The sequence below is a fragment of the Amphiura filiformis genome, chromosome 19 (genome assembly GCF_039555335.1).
Source record: "Amphiura filiformis chromosome 19, Afil_fr2py, whole genome shotgun sequence".
Taxonomy (NCBI): Eukaryota; Metazoa; Echinodermata; class Ophiuroidea; order Amphilepidida; family Amphiuridae; genus Amphiura; species Amphiura filiformis.
Genome location: NC_092646.1, coordinates 40,156,828 through 40,178,941, shown reverse-complemented (window position 1 = coordinate 40,178,941; position 22,114 = coordinate 40,156,828). Strand labels below are relative to the sequence as shown.

Genomic DNA, 22,114 nt, shown 5'->3' with positions numbered 1-22,114 from the left:
CTTTATATAATTGGAATTCTCAAACAGTTGAAATATCACAATTTTTATTTTGAAGATCAAAATTGTTACTAAATGCAGTAAAATATATCCACAGCAAAATACCGGTCCCCGCTAATTAGTGTATTTAATTTCCAGTTAAAAATAAAACCTGGGATTTACCTGACAACAAATCAAATTTTCTTGTAATAGAAATAATACGGTATGGGATACTGATCATGCGCAAATCGTAAAAACATAGAACTAGAAACTATGTGGCAGGCTCTGTGGAATCTCATCGTGTGTAAAATGGTGTGCTTAGCCTGAGTCGCTCGGCTTATCTCGAACAAAATCGCCATGCGTAGCTGTTGAAAAACGAGAGGATTCATCGTACTATCACGGCAATTTTTGACACGAAGATATAGGGATGATGACGCTGTGCGTAGGCCTACATTTTTCATGGCCAAAAAAAGGGAGAGGCCGGCTGAAAATAATTATAGGCAGTGAGGGGTGGGGGTGGGGCCTGAAAAAATATGTGAAGTTTTCTTTCTGCATCAGCCCCCCCTTACAAGTGGTTGTGAACGGTCGCCTAGTATATAACGGACATAACGTCTTTTTAAGCTACAATAACACCCCTGCATGTACAAAACGTGTTCGACATTATTCGCAAAAGGTTATAGCCTATTAAAAGGGTACCGGTATAGGCCTAAAACGTATTAGTCCTAATTTTATAGTTTTTACTGCAAAATATTCTAACAATGTTATTTAAAAGGGCATTTCGTGATCAGCATCATCCCTCAACTTTTCACAAAAAGTTGAGATTTTTATATCACTTGACTACATAATACCCAAAGCCTCCCCCAAAAAAAAAAATACGCGCATGTAATGTGTTACTGCAAAGAGTGGACAAATTTCGTTCTGGTCACCAGAACGAAATTCAAGTGACACGTGACGATGATTACCCGGTATTTGCTTAACGAATTAATCTGTAAGAAAATTTTGGTAAGGGGGGGGCGGATGAGGCTGTAGATCACGAAAGTGCCATTTTAAAAAGCGCCATGGATGTGAGCTAAAATCGCCCCCCCCTCGGCTTGCCAAAATTGCCTGTCTGTCCCCCCCTCTTAATTCGGCTCGCCAAAAACTTCTTCTCCCCCCACCCCCAAAAAAATAAAAATCTCTCCCATTAAATTATTACACATCCCCGGGTGCACATCCCAATGGTCCGCGTCGACCTGTTGACCATTGGGGCAAAACTGGGTATGGACTAAATTGTAATGGACCGCGTCGTAGTGGTATTGATGTCAACCTCAAGTAATAAGGCTGGCGTATTTATGTCAGCCTCACGCACGTGAAAAGGCCAATGGTTATCAGTATATCGAGTGGGCCAGGTCAAGGCTTTGTTTACATTATACCGCTGCACCGTGTCCGTTTGCACACAGATTATAGAAGGTTTGCAAGCAGGCCTATGCAAATTATACATGTATCTAATCTACGATCACAGCAAACGTATGTCATAAATCAATTATCTGCCATGCACTTGATGTGAATCAGACGTTCATGCGCTGCGGATAATAATATACTAATAGTACGGACAGGGGGACAGAGATAAAACAAATTGTGCGGATTTGTGATACTATTCATGAAGCCAAGCAAGGAATCCGACAAGGTAGGCTTTAATCATGCATGCATGTTTATGAATTATCATACTGTATACCAGCGTTGCACAATGTAGCTCATCGAAAGTTCTAACTATATACGTGTCGTCGTGGAGCGGCTGGCGGCGAGAGTGTGTGCAGAGAGTTGATATTCTTGAGAGGGCACTCTATTCACGTGGTTTCTTTTCCAACGCTAAAAGATCACGAATTTTGGTGGTTTGCAAATGAAAAGTGTCCGCACTATCGATTGATTACGTAACTGTTATGAATAATTTATTAGGTTTTTCAATGCAATCGCCTCGACCCATTAATACATATTATCTGTATTATCAAAGTACTTGGAACAGCAATCCGGTGAGTTCACTGAACTACGCCCTAATACTGATGGAGTTTTAATGGCGTTAATCCTCTCCATACACAGATGAACAAATACAATAGATGAAGGTCAACACGTATGACCTCCTATGTGACATGTTATATGTGATGTACAAAAACCTGAATATCATAAAGATCAGTATTCGTTTGTGCATATGAACTGCACATTTACGTTGCTAAATATTACTCATCATATATAATGACAAATATTGGTATTATGACAATACGGTATATACATTGTATATAAAACGACTAATAGATCCTACTATCATGGCGTCAGGTCAATGTTCATCATATCCCGTATGTTTCTTAAAATTCATTCATATTTCAGACAAATTGCTGTGCCCATTTTATAGGTGCACAAGTAGATCCGTGTTTTTTTAATTTTCATTTCCTTTTAATGAAAGAATTAAGGTTTTCCACTGCACGGGGGCCACAGGGTGATACTAATTTTAATGCTATATTTTCAAAACGAATACGTGTTCCCGATTGGCTCTATAGCGATTTCACAAAAAAGGTATTTCTAGTACAATGCAGCGTCGGACTCTAGCTGAGAGCGTAGCCTAAGTCATTATAGACTCCAAAAGGGCTCTCCATACACAAATGAACAAACACAAAGGAGGGTAGTCTCCTCCGTGACCAGCTTGATTTCGATGGAGCGAAACCAAATTGGCTGCAGAGGAGACGGGTAATTTTGCCATGCAAATGAGGTGAGTGTCATAGCCCTGGTGTGTGGTTCCCAGTAGTTTCTCTCCCTATGGATAATATAGGTACACGGTCTGTAACACAGACTAATCTGAGGGCTGATGACACACATTCGATGATGGGTGTAGTATCTACACATTTCGAACGTTTGAGGACTTGTTCTCAAGTTGCTGGAAGTGCTTTAGTCCGAATAATCAGACCCAGAACAAAATATTAATTTCTGATATAAATATGAAATGATCGTGTTCTGGGTCTGAACTGTTTTCATTCGAAATCTTGATGGCAAATTGGACAAAGGAAGCACATGGTCCTATTTCACAGTTTTTTAATCCCCTATTCATGTTGCGTGAATCACTCTATTGTGGACCATCCTTTTGATACTCGAGTAGGCCTACTTTATTTGGACAAGCGGAACAGGTTTGACAGGCCCCTTTGTCTACCTCTCTGTTTGTAAACAAACGAGGAGATCGAAATTAGGCTGCGTTCACATAGAAGTAGGCCTATACTATTCGGGTATACGGTGCACGTTTTTCAGGTTCACGCGTATAGCTTAAATCAAGCAAGGCAATTTCATAGTACCGGGTCACATAAGGCTACGATCGCATAGAAGTATACTATTCGGGTATACGATGCACGTTTTGTAGGTGCACGCGTAGGCCTATAGCTTAATTCGAGCAAGGTAATTTCATAGTACCGGGTCACATAAGAGCTATTCGAAAAGGCCGTAGGCCTATACCTGCGTTTAGTATAGTATAGTGGGAATCGCGCGTGTGCGATTTTAGTGCAGCGTATACCGTCCAAATTTTAAAAACCTAAACGATAGCCTATGTGGTTAAATTCCCTTTTTTAATAGATGCACTATCTAATTCTGCACATTATGACACCTCATTGAATGCAATGTGACCTCAAGAAGTAAAGTTACAAGCATTTGATAAGACGAAGAAAATGGGTAAACTGACATACTCGCTATTCGCTAAACGAAATACGCTCATTCGATCAGGCTGAGTTCACATAGTATACTCCTATATGAACTCAGCCTGATCGAATGAGCGTATTCGTATAGCAGTGAATACCGTATACCGTATACTTCTATGTGAACTCAGCCTTAGTACACCCATCGTATGTGTGAGGTAGGCCTACGGCTTTTCACAATCCTGAGGCTGAGTTCACATAGAAGTATACGGTATACGGTATTCGCTATACCTTTGGCTATACGAAATACGCTCATTCGATCAGGCTGAGTTCATATAGGAATATACCGTACTAGGCCTAGGCCTATGTGAACTCAGCCTGATCGAATGAGCGTATTTCATATAGGCTATGGTTTAGGTTTTTAAAATTAGGACGGTATACGCTGCACTAAAATCGAACATGCACGATTCCCACTATTAGACTATACTATACGCAGGTATACGGCCTTTTCGAATAGCTCTTAGGCCTATGTGACCCGGTAGGCTACTATGAAATTACCTTGCTCGATTTAGGCTATACGCGTGCACCTGCAAAACGTGCATCGTATACCCGAATAGTAGCCTATACTTCTATGCGATCGTAGCCTTATGTGACGCGGTACTATGAAATTGCCTTGCTCGATTTGAGCTATACGCGTGCACCTGCAAAACGTGCACCGTATACCCGAATAGTATACCTCTATGTGAACGCAGCCTTATGGTTTATATGCCGGCTCCATACATTTGATGTATGTAGTGCTTTAGGTTGTCTTCAGTGTTATGAATGTTTTCATTATAAATGTCGCAAAATATCCCAGGCAAAATATCATTTCATTATCATATTTTGTGGTGGAAAATAATTAAAAATGTGTAATTTGCAATCATTTGTCGCGCATTTCCTCTTTCCGACGGCTAAGTGTGCATGTGAATGCACAATGTATAATAAAGCTAGTGTTTGTAAATTTACCGTTAAATTAAGAATAGGTGTAAATTACGATAAATGACCGGTAAAAAATGGTATAAGTAAATTATAAAAGAACTAAAATGACCAATAAAAATTTATTTCTTTTCATCTGTACACATGCAGTCCTGTTTTGTAGAACCTCTCCAGATGAAAATCAGCTTCATTATCAAAGCTGAAGTTGAAAGAAGTTAATCTAAAGTCATGTAGTCTTTAGGGACCGTTCACAAACACTTGTAAGGGGGGCCTGATGCAAAAAATAATCATCGTGAAAAATTTTCGGGACCCCCCTTTACAGACCTCAAAAATTTCAGGCCCCCCTTTTTGACATGGATATTATGGGTCAACCCCATAGAAAAGCATAGGCCCCTAAACTAAATTTTTCCAGGAAAATTTGTGGTCATTTTTGGTGGGTATGTTCCCCGGAATTTTGAGGTGGTGGGTCTTTGGGAGCTGATGGCGTACTGGTAAACGGGGGTCTTTTGGAGCTGCGAACAAGGAAAATGGGGTCTTTTGAAGCTGCGAACAGTCAAAATCACAGGTCTTTCTTGGCTTTTTGGTTGAAAATCGCCTAAAAAAAACAGAAATATGAGGAATGAGCAATTTGGGGTGTTTTAGAGCTGAAATTATCAAAATCAAGGGTCATTCGGAGCTCTATTTTGGTCAAATGTAGAGGGTCTTTCAGAGCTGCGAAATCCCAAAAATGGGGTGGGGGGCTTTCCGGGGGTAGGCCTATGCGTATGGTCATTTGTCATTTGTTCATTTTAAATAAATTAAAAAGAACCAACCTCTTGTTTTGACTTCAATTAAAAACTACAGGTATTAAACTACAAGTTCACCTCATTAGCAAAGTAAAAAGGCCACTCAGTGACTTGTACAATGTATTCCAAATCTAGTGTCAAGGGCAATAATACTCCTTCATCAGACATTGGGCTATTCCAGAAAAAAATTGCATTTCCAAGTTTGCTTTCTGAAAACGACTGGAATTCCAGTTGCCAATATCACTTGAAAAAGCTTGGAAATCCAATTAAATGAAGGAAAAATCACGGAAATGTCCCAAATGAGCTCTTAAATTGAGGATTTCCGATGTTGAACTATTTTTCTGCCGGATTTTTTTACCTTTGGACACTTTAAAAGTCTGGATTACCAACAGTCTTGATTGGACAAAAAGTCCGGATATCCGAACTCCTCTATAGGGGGTGTGCATCTATTTTCTGGAATAGCCCATTTAAATGTGTGGGTATTTGGTCAATTTGCTGATATTTATTATGAGTGAGGCTAATCTAATGTTAAATTTTGATTCAGGTTTATGTATTTTACAATGTACTGTTCCATGCACTGGTTGTTTTGATCATGAATTTTGATAAAAATAAAAATAAAGCAGTTCTATTTAAAAGGGCATTTCGTGATCCACAGCCTCATCCCCCACTTTTCTCAAAAAAAAGTTGAGATTTTTATATCACTGGAAACCTCTGGCTACATAATGTTTATGTACAAAATATTTCTTGCAGATTAATTCGTTTAGCAAAGATATCGTGAAATTTGAATTTCGTTCTGGTGCACCAGAACGAAATTACAACGTATTGTCTATGGAGCAGTGTAATATACATAATCATGCATAACTCGCAAACGCAATATCGGAATCAACTGAAATTTTGGGAATATGCTTTTTTCGTGGATATCTACTGAAAAATGTCATAAAAAGAGGATTCTAGGATCACGAAATACGCCTTTAAGTGTGTTTTTTTGGCAATCGTTTTAAAAAGTCTGTTAAATCACCTAAAAACATATTTTAGTAATTAAAATTAATTAGAATTGATTTAAAAAAAAAATTAACCTGAGATGGTTGATTTCTTATCTTCAGATTTCCGTGACCCAAGATCCCACACGTATGCTGTTGGTCAGTAGCTAAAATTAATTAATTAATTAATTAATTAATTAATTAATTAATTAATTAATTAGTTAATTATTAATTAATTATAATTACTTATTAATTAATTATAATTAATTATTAATTAATTATCTAATTATCTTATTAATTAATTAATGAATTAAAAGATTAATTAAAATTAATAGTAGAGTACAATATAGAAAACCATGATGAACTGATGAGTGCTTGTTCTCCCATAGACTTTACATGTGTATGGTCCTTCCCACAACTTTTTTTATTTGGTATCAAATTAAAGAGTACATTCTAGGCCTTTAGGCAGTGTCTTATTTAAAAACTTTATTCATTGTTGTAATATAGAAAAAGCTTGATGAGCTGAGTGCTCTTTCTCCCATAGACTTCACATGGTGTCGTATCCCAAACAATTCTGTTTCCCAATTGCACCACCCTGCGTCTTCATTAAATTACTTACAAATTTGTTATAGCCTTGATCAAGGCTTCCTCCTTATGCACATATCAAATGCAACCCCGGCCCCTGGGGACCATGGCCGGGTCGTGGGCCGTGGAATTTGGGTTAAAAGGTTCACATCCCGGGTCATCATCATCATCGGCTGCCCATCGAGTTCGATGAAGGCTCAGTTGTCGAAGTTGATGGGTGTCTCTTTCTCCATCCTTCAAGGTACTTCTCCTTTCGCTTCCGCTCCACTGTTTTCCCAGCATCGTGGATCTTCTTCCTCCAATTGACCCGGTCACTAGCTTTCATCTCCCATGTATCAACATCCATGTCAGCTGTCTTCAGATGACGCTTCACAACATCTCTATACCGAAGTTTCTGTCCACCACGTTTTCTCTTTCCTTCTGTGAGTTCAGCATACATCACAGCTTTTGGTAGTCTTTCATCAGGCATCCTCACGACATGACCGGCCCAGCGCAGTTGGCTTTTCACTAGGATGGCTTCTACGCTCTCCATTTCGGCTCTCTGAAGCACCTCTCCATTAGGGACTCGGTCCTGCCATGTTATTCCCATGATACATCTTAGGTGGCGAAGTTGAATGGAAGTTAACTTCTTGATGTGTCTCCGATAGAGTGTGTAGGTCTCAGTAGAATACAGCAGGCAGGGTAGGACAAACACGCGATACAGTTTACATTTGGTCGCAAGTCTTATACCACGCTGGGACCAAACTCTTTTTTCCAGAGATCCAAAGGCACTGGTGGCACTCTGAATTCGTCTTGTGATCTCCAGATCGACGGAATTGTCCATGGAAATCACACTCCCCAGGTAGGTGAAATTGGTGACCGATTTGACAGGTTCCCCATGTATGTAGAGATCAGGATCTTGGCCCTCCCTGGGCGAATATCCGATGCAAACCCCGGGTATTCCTCGGCCCAAGTTCACGGCCCTGAGCATCGGATATAGACCTGAATCTTAATTATGGTTTTAATATCGCGGCAATCTTGTCGCGCGGGCTCAAAATTCGGCAGGTATGTCTTCAATGGACTGCCGAGCTCTGGACATGCTGGGTGGATTCAAACGCTCAAATATAGGCGTACATGTGTGATCCATTGCAAATAAGTCAGTTACTCACCTTGTTGTGGAACATCTAAAACCGATAAACGAAGTTGCGCTACCTAGATTCTCGTCACTAGCGCATGCCCCCCAGAGCAGCATAATTATTTCCTCTCCTTCCTATATTAGGTGTACTGCTTTACTGTTTGATTATCAACGCACGGGCTTCAACATGCACAGTTTACTTACATGAATAAGCTTGGAATCAGAAAATTTGATATACCCTTTATTTTGCCAGTTTTGGGGTACATTTCACTGATTTTGGTGTATCAATGGGTGGTTTTTCAGTGGAGACTAATGCCCATTTAAGACCAAAATGTTGCTGAGTATGTAAGGAACTGAGAAAGGCAAATAATATATGCTGATACCATTCCCTGCCCTGCAAGACCTACTCCCCATTCCAGATAAATACAGCACTAATTTTTTGGGATTACAAAAATATGATCAAGTTCTGCAAAATAAAACATAGCTAAATCCTAATCCTTTAGATAGTCCTAACTGGCAATAAAAGTAAAATTTTAATATTTGGCCAATTTCTTGAAAAAAAGAGCCAAAAACATGCATTTTGTCATGTTTTCTGACAATCGAGTCACAAAAATCAAAGACTTGGAACAAGTCTAAGCATTCAAAATCTTGAGTGGATGCCACAATTTTGCTATAATTCCCACTTTTTTGTGTTACTATAATTAAATAATGGGTTATAAAAATGAAACATGTCTTTTCCAAAAACTAGAATGCATAAACTTAAATTAGTCTTAGTACAAGTCTTTGAGCTTGATTGTCACAGCATACGAAAAACAACCTAAAACGCATGTTTTTGGCCCTTATTTCAAAAAATTGGCCAAATATTAAAATTTTACTTTTATTGCCAGTTAGGACTAACTAAAGGATTAGGATTTAGCTATGTTTCATTTGGCAAAACAGGATAATATTTTTTTTATCCCAAAAAATTAGTGCTGTATTTTTCTGGAATGGGGAGTACTGCCAACCTTACAAACTTTACGCTTTTTTACAGAATATTAAATGGCATCCGATTCCGATCCTCATCAGATGAATTCCAGTTGTGATGAGAATGGCTCCAAAAATAGTATCACTTCAGAGAAACCATCAACATGTAAGTGGAGCAGTCGTACTAATGGTAAAGAAGAAAACAATGATGGCTTAAAAACTCAGAAGCCCATTTGTACTAAAATTGTAAAAGTGCTATGTCAAGTTTGTAACAAGGACTTCTTATTCGATAGGAGGCATTGGATAGAGCATGCTGATGGTACTGGACAGAAGCCCTTGAAATGTAATATATTTTGTAAGAAAAGCTTTGAATGCATTCCTGTTGAAACTACATTTAGATGTGCGTTTTCACAGTCTTCACATGGCATGTTGAATTGAAGGAACATGAACATGAAGTCATGAAAGCATTCACATCAAAGAGAAGCCTTTCAAATGTACATTTTGTAACACAGGTTTCACATGGTCATATGAATTAAAAAAATACATAAACGTATTCATAATGAGAAGCCTTTCAAATGTGCGCTTTGCAACACCAATTACTTACATGTGTGCATTAGGGTGGGCCGAAAAACACCCTTTTTCTCGGATCGACTTGGAACTCTCGGAGAATTTTACTAGGGTACATACATGTACTACTATAGTGCTAAAATATCAGTAAGATCGGAGCATTTTTCGCCCAGGCAGTAGATTTTCAAAAATCCCCACTTATTTGCCATTTCTTACTGTATAGAGAAATCAGTAGAAACAACCTGGGAAAAGTAGGCATTGAGATGACATCATAGCCAATATTAAACAATTTGGGTAGTTTGTTTAGACCCTCCAGAACATCACCAAATAGCAAGCAGTCTCCAATTGGTTACCATTATTTTTTGCTAGAGACCTGTATTTAGTTAAATATTGATGATATTTGAGTTGCTAAATTAAGGGGTAGGGGTAGAGTTATGGAGCATTTCCCCAGTTCTACTGAGTCAAATTTCACAATCTTGGTCTTGTTGGGTAGATATGAACTGCAAAAGTACAAACAACACATGGGATATGAATTTAGTGCAGCTCTGACATGACCAGGGGTTAAAGGGTCATGTGACCCCTGATATGTAGAATTTTCAAGGTTGTGTGACCTTTTGACCTCTGGTCAAAACATGGATAACCGAAAATGATATAGCATTTATTTTTGGCAATGCTGCAGTTCATATCTGTGCAACAATACCGCATTTGTGAAATTTGACTGAGTAGAACTAGGAAAATTCTACATAAAGCTACCCCTACCCCATAAAATAGCAACTCAAATATCATTAATATTTGACTCACATGCGTGTCTTTAGCAAAAAATAATGGTAACCAATTGGAGACGGCTTGCTATTTGGTGATGTTCTAGAGGGTCCAAACAAAGTATCCAAAATGTTTAATATTGGTTAGGGTGGCATCTGAATGCCTACTTTTCCCAGATTGTTTCTACTGATTTCTCTATATAGAGTTATACAGTAAAATATAGCAAAAAAGTAGTGATTTTGTGAAAATCTACTGCCTGGGCGAAACATGCTCCAATATTACTGATATTTCAGCACAATACTAGTATGTACCCCAGTAACATTATCCAAGAGTTCCAAATCGATTCGAGAAAAAAAGTGTTTTTTGGCCCACCCTAGTGTGCATATAGTTATGTTGACATTGCATTTAGATGTGCATTTTGTTTTGTTTTCACAGGGCCTGGTGAAGTGAAGGAGCATTCTCAATGCAAATCGTCAAATCAAGCCTCTACATTGCCAGGTGACTCAGGTGATGGGATTGCTCCTGAAGTGAAGCCTAATGAATTTGAAACTTTAAATAGAGCCTCCACGGAGTCTGGCTACTCAAATGTACATGAAAGGATCCACACTGTGGAAAAGGCATGTAGGTCTTTAGATAGAGACTACTCAGACTCAGAGTATGATGATATTTATGTAAAAGAGGAGCCGTTAGATATTAGGTCTGAAAGTGAAGCCTCCATCGAGCATGAGGATACAAATTTTGAATTGAGGTCTTCAAACGGAGTCCCCACTGAACATGAGGGTATTGATATTAAAGAGGAGCCTTATGAATACGAATCTGAAAATGAGGCCTCAGTAGTATCGGGTAACTCATATGTAGATATAAGTATTGATACTGCAGAGAAGCCCTTGGAGGTAGGATCTTCAAATGGAGGCACTACAGAACATGATGATATTGACCTGAAAGAGGAGCCTTTTGAATCGGAATCTTCAAGTGAAGCCATCCCCGTGTCAGAGGAGACATTTGAATGTAAGTCTGAATGTGAGTCCTCCGCAGTATCAGATAACCCAAATGTAAGTGGGAGTATACTGCAGAGAAGCCCTTTGAAGTTAGGTAATCAAATGGAGGTCCCATGGAGCATGATGACATTGACATGAAAGAGGAGCCTTTTGAATGGGAATCTTCCCCAGTGTCAGATAACTGGAATGTAAATGAAATAAGTCGCACCGAAGATGGGTGATCCACAGAGCATGCTAATAGTACTGGACAGAAGCCCTTGAAATGTATATTTTGTAAGAAAATCTATGAAAGCATTCCTATTGAAACTACATTTAGATGTGCGTTTTGTGATAAAGTCTTCATAGGGCATGTTGAATTGAAGGAACATGAAGGCATTGACATCAAAGAGAAGCCTTTCAAATGTGCATTTTGTAACAAAGGTTTCACATGGTCATTTGAATTGCAAATACATAAACGTATTCATTATGAGAAGCCTTTGAAATGTGCGTTTTGCAACACCAATTTCAGGTTATTATGATTGGAAAGAACATGTACTACTTACATGTATATATACATAGTTATGTTGAAATTATATTCAGATGTGCATTTTGTTTTCTTTTCACAGGGCCTGGTGAATTGAAGGAACATGAACGTATTCACATCGAAGAAAAGCCTTTTAAATGTAAATTCTGCAACACCGATTTCAAAAAGTTAGATCATTTGGAAAAACATGCACTTATTCATAGTGGAGAGAAGCCTTTTAAATGTTCAGTTTGTAACAAAGGCTTTTCATTTTCAAGTGGCTTGGAAAGACATGAACGTAGTCATACTGGACAGAAGCCTTACATGTGTACATCTTGTGGGAAAGGGTTTTCACGGTCAGGTAACTTGAAAAGACATGAACGTCTTCATACTAATGAGAAGCCTTTCAAATGTCAAGTTTGTAACAAAGGATTTACACAGTCAAGTAACTTGAAGACACATGAAGGTATTCATGCTAAAGAGAAACCGTTCAAATGTACATTTTGTAGCAAAGGGTTTGCAGCGGCAAGTACCTTGAAAAGACATGGACGTATTCATACTGGAGGGAAGCCTTACATATGTACATTGTGTAACAAAGGGTTTTCACGGTCACATAGCTTAAAAATCCATGAACGTATTCATACTGAAGAGAGGCCTTACATGTGTACATTTTGTGGTAAAGGCTTCACACACTCAGGTGGCTTGATAGCACATGAACGTATTCATACTGGAGAGAAGCCTTTCAAATGTCAAGTTTGTAACAAAGGGTTTACAGAGGCAAGTAACTTGAAGACACATGAAGGTATTCATGCTAAAGAGAAACCTTTCAAATGTACATTTTGTAGCAAATGGTTTGCAGTGGTAAGTAACTTGAAAAGTCATGAACGTATTCATAGTAAGCCTTACATATGTACATTTTGTGGTAAAGGCTTTTCATTTCCACAACGCTTAAAAGTCCATGAACGTATTCATACTGAAGAGAAGCCTTTCGTATGCAAAGTTTGTTACAAAGGCTTCACACACTCACGTTACTTGAAAAGACATGAATGTATTTATAGTAAAGAGAAGCCTTTCAAATGTGCATTTTGTAACAAGGGTTTCACACAATCGAGTACCTTGAAGAGACATGAGCATATTCATGCTACATGTAAAGAGAAGCCTTACATATGTACATTTTGTGCCAAAGGCTTTTCATTTCCACAAAGCTTAAAAGTCCATGAACGTATTCATACTGAAGAGAAGCCTTTCGTGTGCAAAGTTTGTTACAAAGGCTTCACACACTCAGGTGACTTGAAAAGACATGAACGTATTCATAGTAAAGAGAGGCCTTTCAAATGTACATTTTGTAACAAGGATTTCACACAATCGAGTACCTTGAAGACACATGAACGGATTCACACTGGAGAGAAGCTTTAATATGTTTAACGAGCCCACCTGTACTAAGGGTTTCACAGCACTTGAAATACGTACTATGTAAAATCACTACGTTAAGGGATCTGGAATGAGCGTTTTAAGCGTTTCGACAGTATTTTTTGTGGGATATGAGAGCACATCAGACATATCGAATTGCATTCTGAATACGAAGAATGTCTTTCTGATATCAAATAATTTTCATTTTTAAATTCACAATATAATACATATTTTATGACAAATATTTTTACCGGGGCTAAATGAAAATCATTGATTTTACTGTAGAAACCAATGTTCGGCCTCACCCCCGAACATGAATTTATTTTAAACCTCAGTAACATTTGCCCACAGGGCAAAATAATACACACTACCTACTGCCAGAACACTCTTTTTAAAACCCATCTTGCAAAACCTTTGTTTTATCAGAGAAGATCTTCTCTGGTTTTATGTATTATCTTTGTCTTTAATATTGTGTATCTTCTATCATGTGTGGCATGCACTGTAATCAAGTTTGATAAAATTTTTGGTATAATTTGCTTTGAAAGAATAAACTTTCTCCATGTAAACTATACAGTCCTTGTCTAGCACTGATTAGTCCACCTCAGACAATTGAGACCAACACTAAGGGCGATTTTCTCCACAAGACACTGACAGAAGTCTTAGTAAAAAAGGTAGGCCTCTCTCGAACGAAACCCGAGTTAGCTCTGGCCGGATTTCTTTAACATGTTTAACGCAAATTCAACCTACATGACCTATAGGCTTATAGTCTATAACCCGGGTCTATAGTAGCCTTGCAGGCTTTAACCGGGGCTTTAACGCTTGACAACCTCGTCCTTAACCTTTTCTACCAGCGACTAAGTGTGAATGGTGTAGGCAGTTGGAGGTAGCTGAGTGTAAGCTGTTGTCCTGTCCTCCACAGTTTACGGTACTAACAATGTTGCGTCGTATCAAATATTTAGTATCTTTACCACCGTTTCAGGTCAGGGACCGTTCACAAACACTTGTTAGGGGCGGGCGGATGCAAAAAAAAATATCACACAATTTTTTCGCCCCCCTCTTTTCAGACCTCAAAATTTCAGGGCCCCCTTATTGATGTGAAAATTATGGGTCAACCCCATAGAAAAGTATATAAACTCAATTTTCCCAGGAACATTTTTGGTCATTTTTTCAGCCCCCCCTTTAAGTAACCAAAAATTCTATCACACGTACTCCGGCGCACACCGACATCGCCTGGTTGATAAATTGAATACATGAATACAAAACCCACCCAAGTCCATGGGCGGTGATTTTGAGAGAAAAACCTGTGTATCATTTTAATTCCTTCAGATATATTTACCTGGTCAATATGGTAAGTTTTACGTGCAAATGAGTGGGTTAAACTGTATTAAGTATAACGATTAGCATTTCAGGGACTTCGTAGGGTTCATTATAAATTTTGGACTTGGGTGGGTTTTTTTAATCATACAAAGACAACAATGTTTGAATGAGATTACCACTAGTAAGATAATACAAAATAAAGCATGCACACATGTATGTATAATGTTGATAAGCATTCAGCTATGTAATATAAACCACACACTTTCCTTTATTAAACCTTTTTTTTTTTTCAAAAGTCACTCTCTAGCAATGAATGTGTTACAAGCGGACTTTTATACATACTGGATTTCAATCAATGTGTTACAAGACTCAAATCATCGACTTGGGTAGTTTTTTTATACATGCCAATTTTCACATGCTCAATAGACACAATGGATGAATTTGAGTTGTTTTTTCATACATATGACAGGCCTATGCATAGCAACAAATTCCCATGCTTAACTCAATTTAGCCACAGTATGGACTTGGGTGGTTTTTGTATTCATGTATTCAATTATTAGTATTACCATAGAACAATACCTGGAAGCGTCACTAGAAATTAGCATGAGACCGCATTCATATGTAAATAGCGTATTGTTATTTAAATTTGTGCCCAGACGTATTGAGGGCGACAGTCATGTTATCCAGACAGACAATTTCTTGATGCGCCAGGCATGTCAAATTGCTGAGTGAATGTGTATAAATCGCCTTTCTGTATAGGTAATAAGCTAGTATATTTCGTGTTCCAGTTTATAACAAAAAAAATAAGTATATTAAATAGGCCCCTATATTAAGTGTATAAACTTTGAAATTGACGTGAATTTGAAGTGCAGAGCTCCAAATCTAGCTAAATCCAGGCGCGTAGCAAGCGGGGGGACAGGGTGGACGAAATCCATGGGCCCCGAGGGTTGAGGGGCCCCGAGCCTAAAAGCAAAAATTAAATAAGGGCTGATAATGGAGAGCAGGGCCGAATTTACCACTGGGTCAAATTGCCCTATGCATCTTTCTTTTAACCCCAACAACAGCATGTTTTTTTGGCCAAAATAGGGTAAAATTGTCCGTGCTTCGCGCGCATTCAAATGGCAAAATTTATGTTCAGTGATCTGGGCTAAAATAGTCTGAAATTGAATTTTTTCACGTGCTTTGCACGCAAATGTCCTATTAACATCGTAACAAAATATGTTATTCCCCCTCTATATTATATGTAGGCCTAAACCAACACTTGGCCACGATGCCTTCCTCGGCACGTGCATGAGTTCGGGGCCTCCGAATTTTGGCCTGGTCCATAAGATAAATCCGTGTGTTGCTAATCTTCGAGTATCGAGTTTCGAGTTCGAGTATCGAGTTTCGAGTTGCAATTTTCGAGTATCGAGTTGCAATTGTCGAGTATCGAGTTGAAATCTTCGAGTATCGAGTTGCAATTTTCGAGTATCGAGTTGAAATCTTCGAGTATCGAGTTGAAATTTTCGAGTATCGAGTTGAAATTTTCGAGTATCGAGTTGAAATTTTCGAGTATCGAGTTGAAATTTTCGAGTATCGAGTTGAAATCTTCGAGTATCGAGTTGCAATTTTCGAGTATCGAGTTGCAATTTTCGAGTATCGAGTTGCAATTTTCGAGTATCGAGTTGAAATTTTCGAGTATCGAGTTGCAATTTCCGAGTATCGAGTTGAAATTTTCGAGTATCGAGTTGAAATTTTCGAGTATCGAGTTGAAATTTTCGAGTATCGAGTTGAAATTTTCGAGTATCGAGTTGAAATTTTCGAGTATCGAGTTGAAATTTTCGAGTATCGAGTTGCAATTTTCGAGTATCGAGTTGAAATTTTCGAGTATCGAGTTGAAATTTTCGAGTATCGAGTTGAAATTTTCGAGTATCGAGTTGCAATTGTCGAGTATCGAGTTGAAATCTTCGAGTATCGAGTTGCAATTGTCGAGTATCGAGTTGAAATCTTCGAGTATCGAGTTGCAATTTTCGAGTATCGAGTTGAAATCTTCGAGTATCGAGTTCAATTTTCGAGTATCGAGTTGCAATTTTAATTTTCAATCTGCTTTTGAAGTAGGCTATAGGTTGTCCCCTCTCCGACATGAAGAGAAAGCACAAATGTTTAACCCTTCTCTATCCAATTTGTTATTACGTTCTCCACGGAATTCGTAAAAGCCCCGGTAAAAGCACACTAGTTGTTCATAAAAAGGGGTAGGCCTACTAGTGGATAGGTATTAACCTCGGGGGTACATTTACTATATATGAAAGGCAAAATACTTCAGATCAATTTAGATTAACCTTTGGCCTAAATAATATGTGTTTACCACTTTGATTAAGGGCCGCATGTGCGACAAATGCATCATTTGCAACAGAAAAGTTTAACTCGAACTTCGTTCATTTGAGCGCATTTCGAGTAACACAACTCGAAAACCTGCAAAATGAGCGTACTTCGAGTTAAAAACTCGAAAACCTGCAAAATGATCAATATTCGAGTGAAATCCATATTTACTATATATGAAAGGCAAAATACTTCAGATCAATCTAGATCAACCTTTGGCCTAATAAAATGTGTTTACCACTTTGATTAAGGGTCGCATGTGCGACAAATGCATCATTTGCAACAGAAAAGTTTAACTCGAACTTCGTTCATTTGAGCGCATTTCGAGTAACAAACTCGAAAACCTGCAAAAAGAGCGTAGTTCGAGTTAGAAACTCGAAAACCTACAAAATGATCAATATTCGAGTGAAATCCATATTTACTATATATGAAAGGCAAAATACTTCAGATCAATCTAGATTAACCTTTGGCCTAATAATATGTGTTTACCACTTTGATTAAGGGCCGCATGTGCGACAAATGCATCATTTGCAACAGAAAAGTTTAACTCGAACTTCGTTCATTTGAGCGCATTTCGAGTAACAAACTCGAAAACTTGCAAAATGAGCGTACTTCGAGTAACAAACTCGAAAACCTGCAAAATGATCAATATTCGAGTGAAATCCATATTTACTATATATGAAAGGCAAAATACTTCAGATCAATCTAGATCAACCTTTGGCCTAATAAAATGTGTTTACCAATTTTGATTAAGGGTCGCATGTGCGACAAATGCATCATTTGCAACAGAAAAGTTTAACTCGAACTTCGTTCATTTGAGCGCATTTCGAGTAACAAACTCGAAAACCTGCAAAAGAGCGTAGTTCGAGTTAGAAACTCGAAAACCTACAAAATGATCAATATTCGAGTGAAATCCATATTTACTATATATGAAAGGCAAAATACTTCAGATCAATCTAGATTAACCTTTGGCCTAATAATATGTGTTTACCACTTTGATTAAGAGCTATTAAGGGCCGCATGTGCGACAAATGCATCATTTGCAACAGAAAAGTTTAACTCGAACTTCGTTCATTTGAGCGCATTTCGAGTAACAAACTCGAAAACTTGCAAAATGAGCGTACTTCGAGTAACAAACTCGAAAACCTGCAAAATGATCAATATTCGAGTGAAATCCATATTTACTATTATATGAAAGGCAAAATACTTCAGATCAATCTAGATCAACCTTTGGCCTAATAAAATGTGTTTACCACTTTGATTAAGGGTCGCATGTGCGACAAATGCATCATTTGCAACAGAAAAGTTTAACTCGAACTTCGTTCATTTGAGCGCATTTCGAGTAACAAACTCGAAAACTTGCAAAATGAGCGTACTTCGAGTAACAAACTCGAAAACCTGCAAAATGATCAATATTCGAGTGAAATCCATATTTACTATATATGAAAGGCAAAATACTTCAGATCAATCTAGATCAACCTTTGGCCTAATAAAATGTGTTTACCACTTTGATTAAGGGTCGCATGTGCGACAAATGCATCATTTGCAACAGAAAAGTTTAACTCGAACTTCGTTCATTTGAGCGCATTTCGAGTAACACACTCGAAGACCTGCACTAAGAGCGTAGTTCGAGTTAGAAACTCGAAAACCTACAAAATGATCAATATTCGAGTGAAATCCATATTTACTATATATGAAAGGCAAAATACTTCAGATCAATCTAGATTAACATTTGGCCTAATAATATGTGTTTACCACTTTGATTAAGGGCCGCATGTGCGACAAATGCATCATTTGCAACAGAAAAGTTTAACTCGAACTTCGTTCATTTGAGCGCATTTCGAGTAACAAACTCGAAAACTTGCAAAATGAGCGTACTTCGAGTAACAAACTCGAAAACCTGCAAAATGATCAATATTCGAGTGAAATCCATATTTACTATATATGAAAGGCAAAATACTTCAGATCAATCTAGATCAACCTTTGGCCTAATAAAATGTGTTTACCACTTTGATTAAGGGTCGCATGTGCGACAAATGCATCATTTGCAACAGAAAAGTTTAACTCGAACTTCGTTCATTTGAGCGCATTTCGAGTAACAAACTCGAAAACCTGCAAAAGAGCGTAGTTCGAGTTAGAAACTCGAAAACCTACAAAATGATCAATATTCGAGTGAAATCCATATTTACTATATATGAAAGGCAAAATACTTCAGATCAATCTAGATTAACCTTTGGCCTAATAATATGTGTTTACCACTTTGATTAAAGCTATTAAGGGCCGCATGTGCGACAAATGCATCATTTGCAACAGAAAAGTTTAACTCGAACTTCGTTCATTTGAGCGCATTTCGAGTAACAAACTCGAAAACTTGCAAAATGAGCGTACTTCGAGTAACAAACTCGAAAACCTGCAAAATGATCAATATTCGAGTGAAATCCATATTTACTATTATATGAAAGGCAAAATACTTCAGATCAATCTAGATCAACCTTTGGCCTAATAAAATGTGTTTACCACTTTGATTAAGGGTCGCATGTGCGACAAATGCATCATTTGCAACAGAAAAGTTTAACTCGAACTTCGTTCATTTGAGCGCATTTCGAGTAACAAACTCGAAAACTTGCAAAATGAGCGTACTTCGAGTAACAAACTCGAAAACCTGCAAAATGATCAATATTCGAGTGAAATCCATATTTACTATATATGAAAGGCAAAATACTTCAGATCAATCTAGATCAACCTTTGGCCTAATAAAATGTGTTTACCACTTTGATTAAGGGCCGCATGTGCGACAAATGCATCATTTGCAACAGAAAAGTTTAACTCGAACTTCGTTCATTTGAGCGCATTTCGAGTAACAAACTCGAAAACCTGCAAAATGAGCGTACATCGAGTTAAAAACTCGAAAACCTGCAAAATGATCAATATTCGAGTGAAATCCATATTTACTGTATACAGTATATGAAAGGCAAAATACTTCAGATCAATCTAGATTAAACTTTGGCCTAATAATATGTGTTTACCACTTTGATTAAGGACGGCATGTGCGAAAAATGTATCATTTGTAAAAGGAAAGTTAAACTCAAACTTCGTCCATTTGAGCGCATTTTGAGTTTCAAACTCGAAAACCTGCAAAATGAGCGTACTTCGAGTTTCAAACTCGAAAACCTGCAAAATGTTCAATGTTCGAGTATCATTATACCCATCATAATGTAAGGCAAACTACTTCAGATCATTTTTAGATTAACCCTAGTCCAAAGCAGGGGTGGTATCGTGGTATCCAACCCCATGACGGATGATTTTACCGTAACCCAAAAACGCTTTTAGTAAGCTTTAGCACCCTTTACTTTTTATATAGCTGTGGGGTTTGGGGACATCCTTTGCGCTCATTTTGATGCCAAACGTGTTGGCCTATACAAAACCTTCCACTCGGGTAAAGGGATGGATGCCACTCACGACGACCTCCATAGACATTTCAAATTTGAGGGTGGATGCCCCCCCCCCCCCCATCGTGAGTGTTACAAATAATGGCTAAATTAGACTAGGGTTAACTTATATTATATATGTTACCATTAAAAAAGGGCACGTCGATAACGAGAAAAGCGGAAAATCTACATCAGAAAACTCAAACTCGAAAATCGTTCATTTTAGCATACTTCGAGTTTCAAACTCGAAAACATGCAAAATGAGCCTACTTCGAGTTTTAAACTCGAAAACCTGCAGAATTTTTAATTTTCGAGTTTCATTTATACCTACTATACTTCACATCATTTTACATTAACACTATAACGCAGGGGGTGGTATCGTGGTATCCAACCCCCCTAACGGATGATTTTACCGTAACCCAAAACGCTTTTATTTAGCTTTAGCACCCATTACCTTTTTATTTGGGGCCTGGGGACATCCTTTGCGCTCATTTTGTTGCAAAAACGGGGTAGGCCTAATCTCCCCCTCGGGTAAATGGGGTGGATGCCACTCACGACGATTTCAATAGACATTCTGAGGGCGGGTGGCAAACACCCATCCCCTTAGTTATGTTCGTGAGAGTTACAACTAATGGATAAATTATACTAGGGTTAACTTATGTTACCATTATATTAAGGGCACGTCGATAACGAGAAAAGAAGCAAATCTGCATCAGAAAACTCCAACTCGAAAATCGTTCATTTTGGCATACTCGAGTTTCAAACTCGAAAACCTTTAAAATGAGATTACTTCGAGTTTTAAACTCGAACATCTGCAAATGTACAATTTTCGAGTTTCATTCATGCCTATCATAATGCAAGGCAAACTACTTCAGATCAGTTTTACATTAACCCTTGGCAAACGAATGGGAGGTATCATGGTATCCGACCCCCTAACGGATGATTTTACCGTAACCCCAAAACGCTTTTATTCACGCGCATTGGTGTTCACTTTATGTTAGAATTATGGATCTTAGACTGAAATTTTCCGGGGAATACGGTACGCCCATGGACAAAATTCTAAAAAGGACCCAAAGTGCTCATTTCCGGGGGTGCCCCTACAAGGGGGGTCCGAAATTAGGTTTAACACGTTTGAAGTCCTATAGCGGCGATGTTGGTGTCTAAGTATATATGTTTTTGGGCACGGGGAATTCATTTAGATACATTTCAAAATCCAAAAATGGCCGCCTTGTGCCATAAAATTCAAAATGGCGCCCAAAATGGGGCCGAAAGGGCTATTTAATAAAAAGGCTATTCAAAGCTTAATGATGGCAATATTAGTACCTAGATATATGTTTTAGGACATGACAAAGACGTTCTGATACCATAGAAAATCCAAAATGGCCGACATATACCTCAAAATTCAAAATGGCGCCCCAAATCACGTCAAATGGACCAATTTAGAATAGTACAGTTCCTATACGGTGGGTCTTTTGTCGATTTTTCCCTCCCTCATGCACCGTATAGCGAAATTTAAATTGTAAATCGGACATTCCGTTGGCGCGTTATAGACCAAAACGTATATTTCAATGGTCCATAGGATTGTGTGTCATAATTTCGTTCTGTAGGGGGTGCCATTGGTATGAAAATCTCAAAAGTTTGGTGTTACGTGGGGGTCTGAAAAAGTGGATCACGAAATGGCCCTTTAAATCAAAAAATCACGTAAATATCATGCCATGTTTTCCCATGTAAATCCTATGGCAGCTAC

General features: G+C 38.2%; 2 protein-coding genes across 2 annotated transcripts; one reads left to right on the top strand and one right to left on the bottom strand.

The window, feature by feature from the left end:
* The first annotated feature begins 1,367 nt into the window (after positions 1 to 1,367).
* LOC140141294 (uncharacterized) lies at positions 1,368 to 13,792 on the top strand. Its single transcript, XM_072163120.1, has 4 exons — positions 1,368 to 1,642; positions 9,093 to 9,191; positions 10,790 to 11,362; positions 11,958 to 13,792. The coding sequence occupies exons 2-4, from the start codon at positions 9,101 to 9,103 to the stop codon at positions 13,268 to 13,270; spliced, it is 1,977 nt and encodes a 658-aa protein (XP_072019221.1). The 5' UTR covers positions 1,368 to 1,642; positions 9,093 to 9,100; the 3' UTR covers positions 13,271 to 13,792.
* On the bottom strand, positions 7,115 to 7,537 carry LOC140140586 (uncharacterized). Its single transcript, XM_072162343.1, has one exon. The coding sequence runs from the start codon at positions 7,535 to 7,537 to the stop codon at positions 7,115 to 7,117; it is 423 nt and encodes a 140-aa protein (XP_072018444.1).
* Positions 13,793 to 22,114: the final 8,322 nt, after the last annotated feature.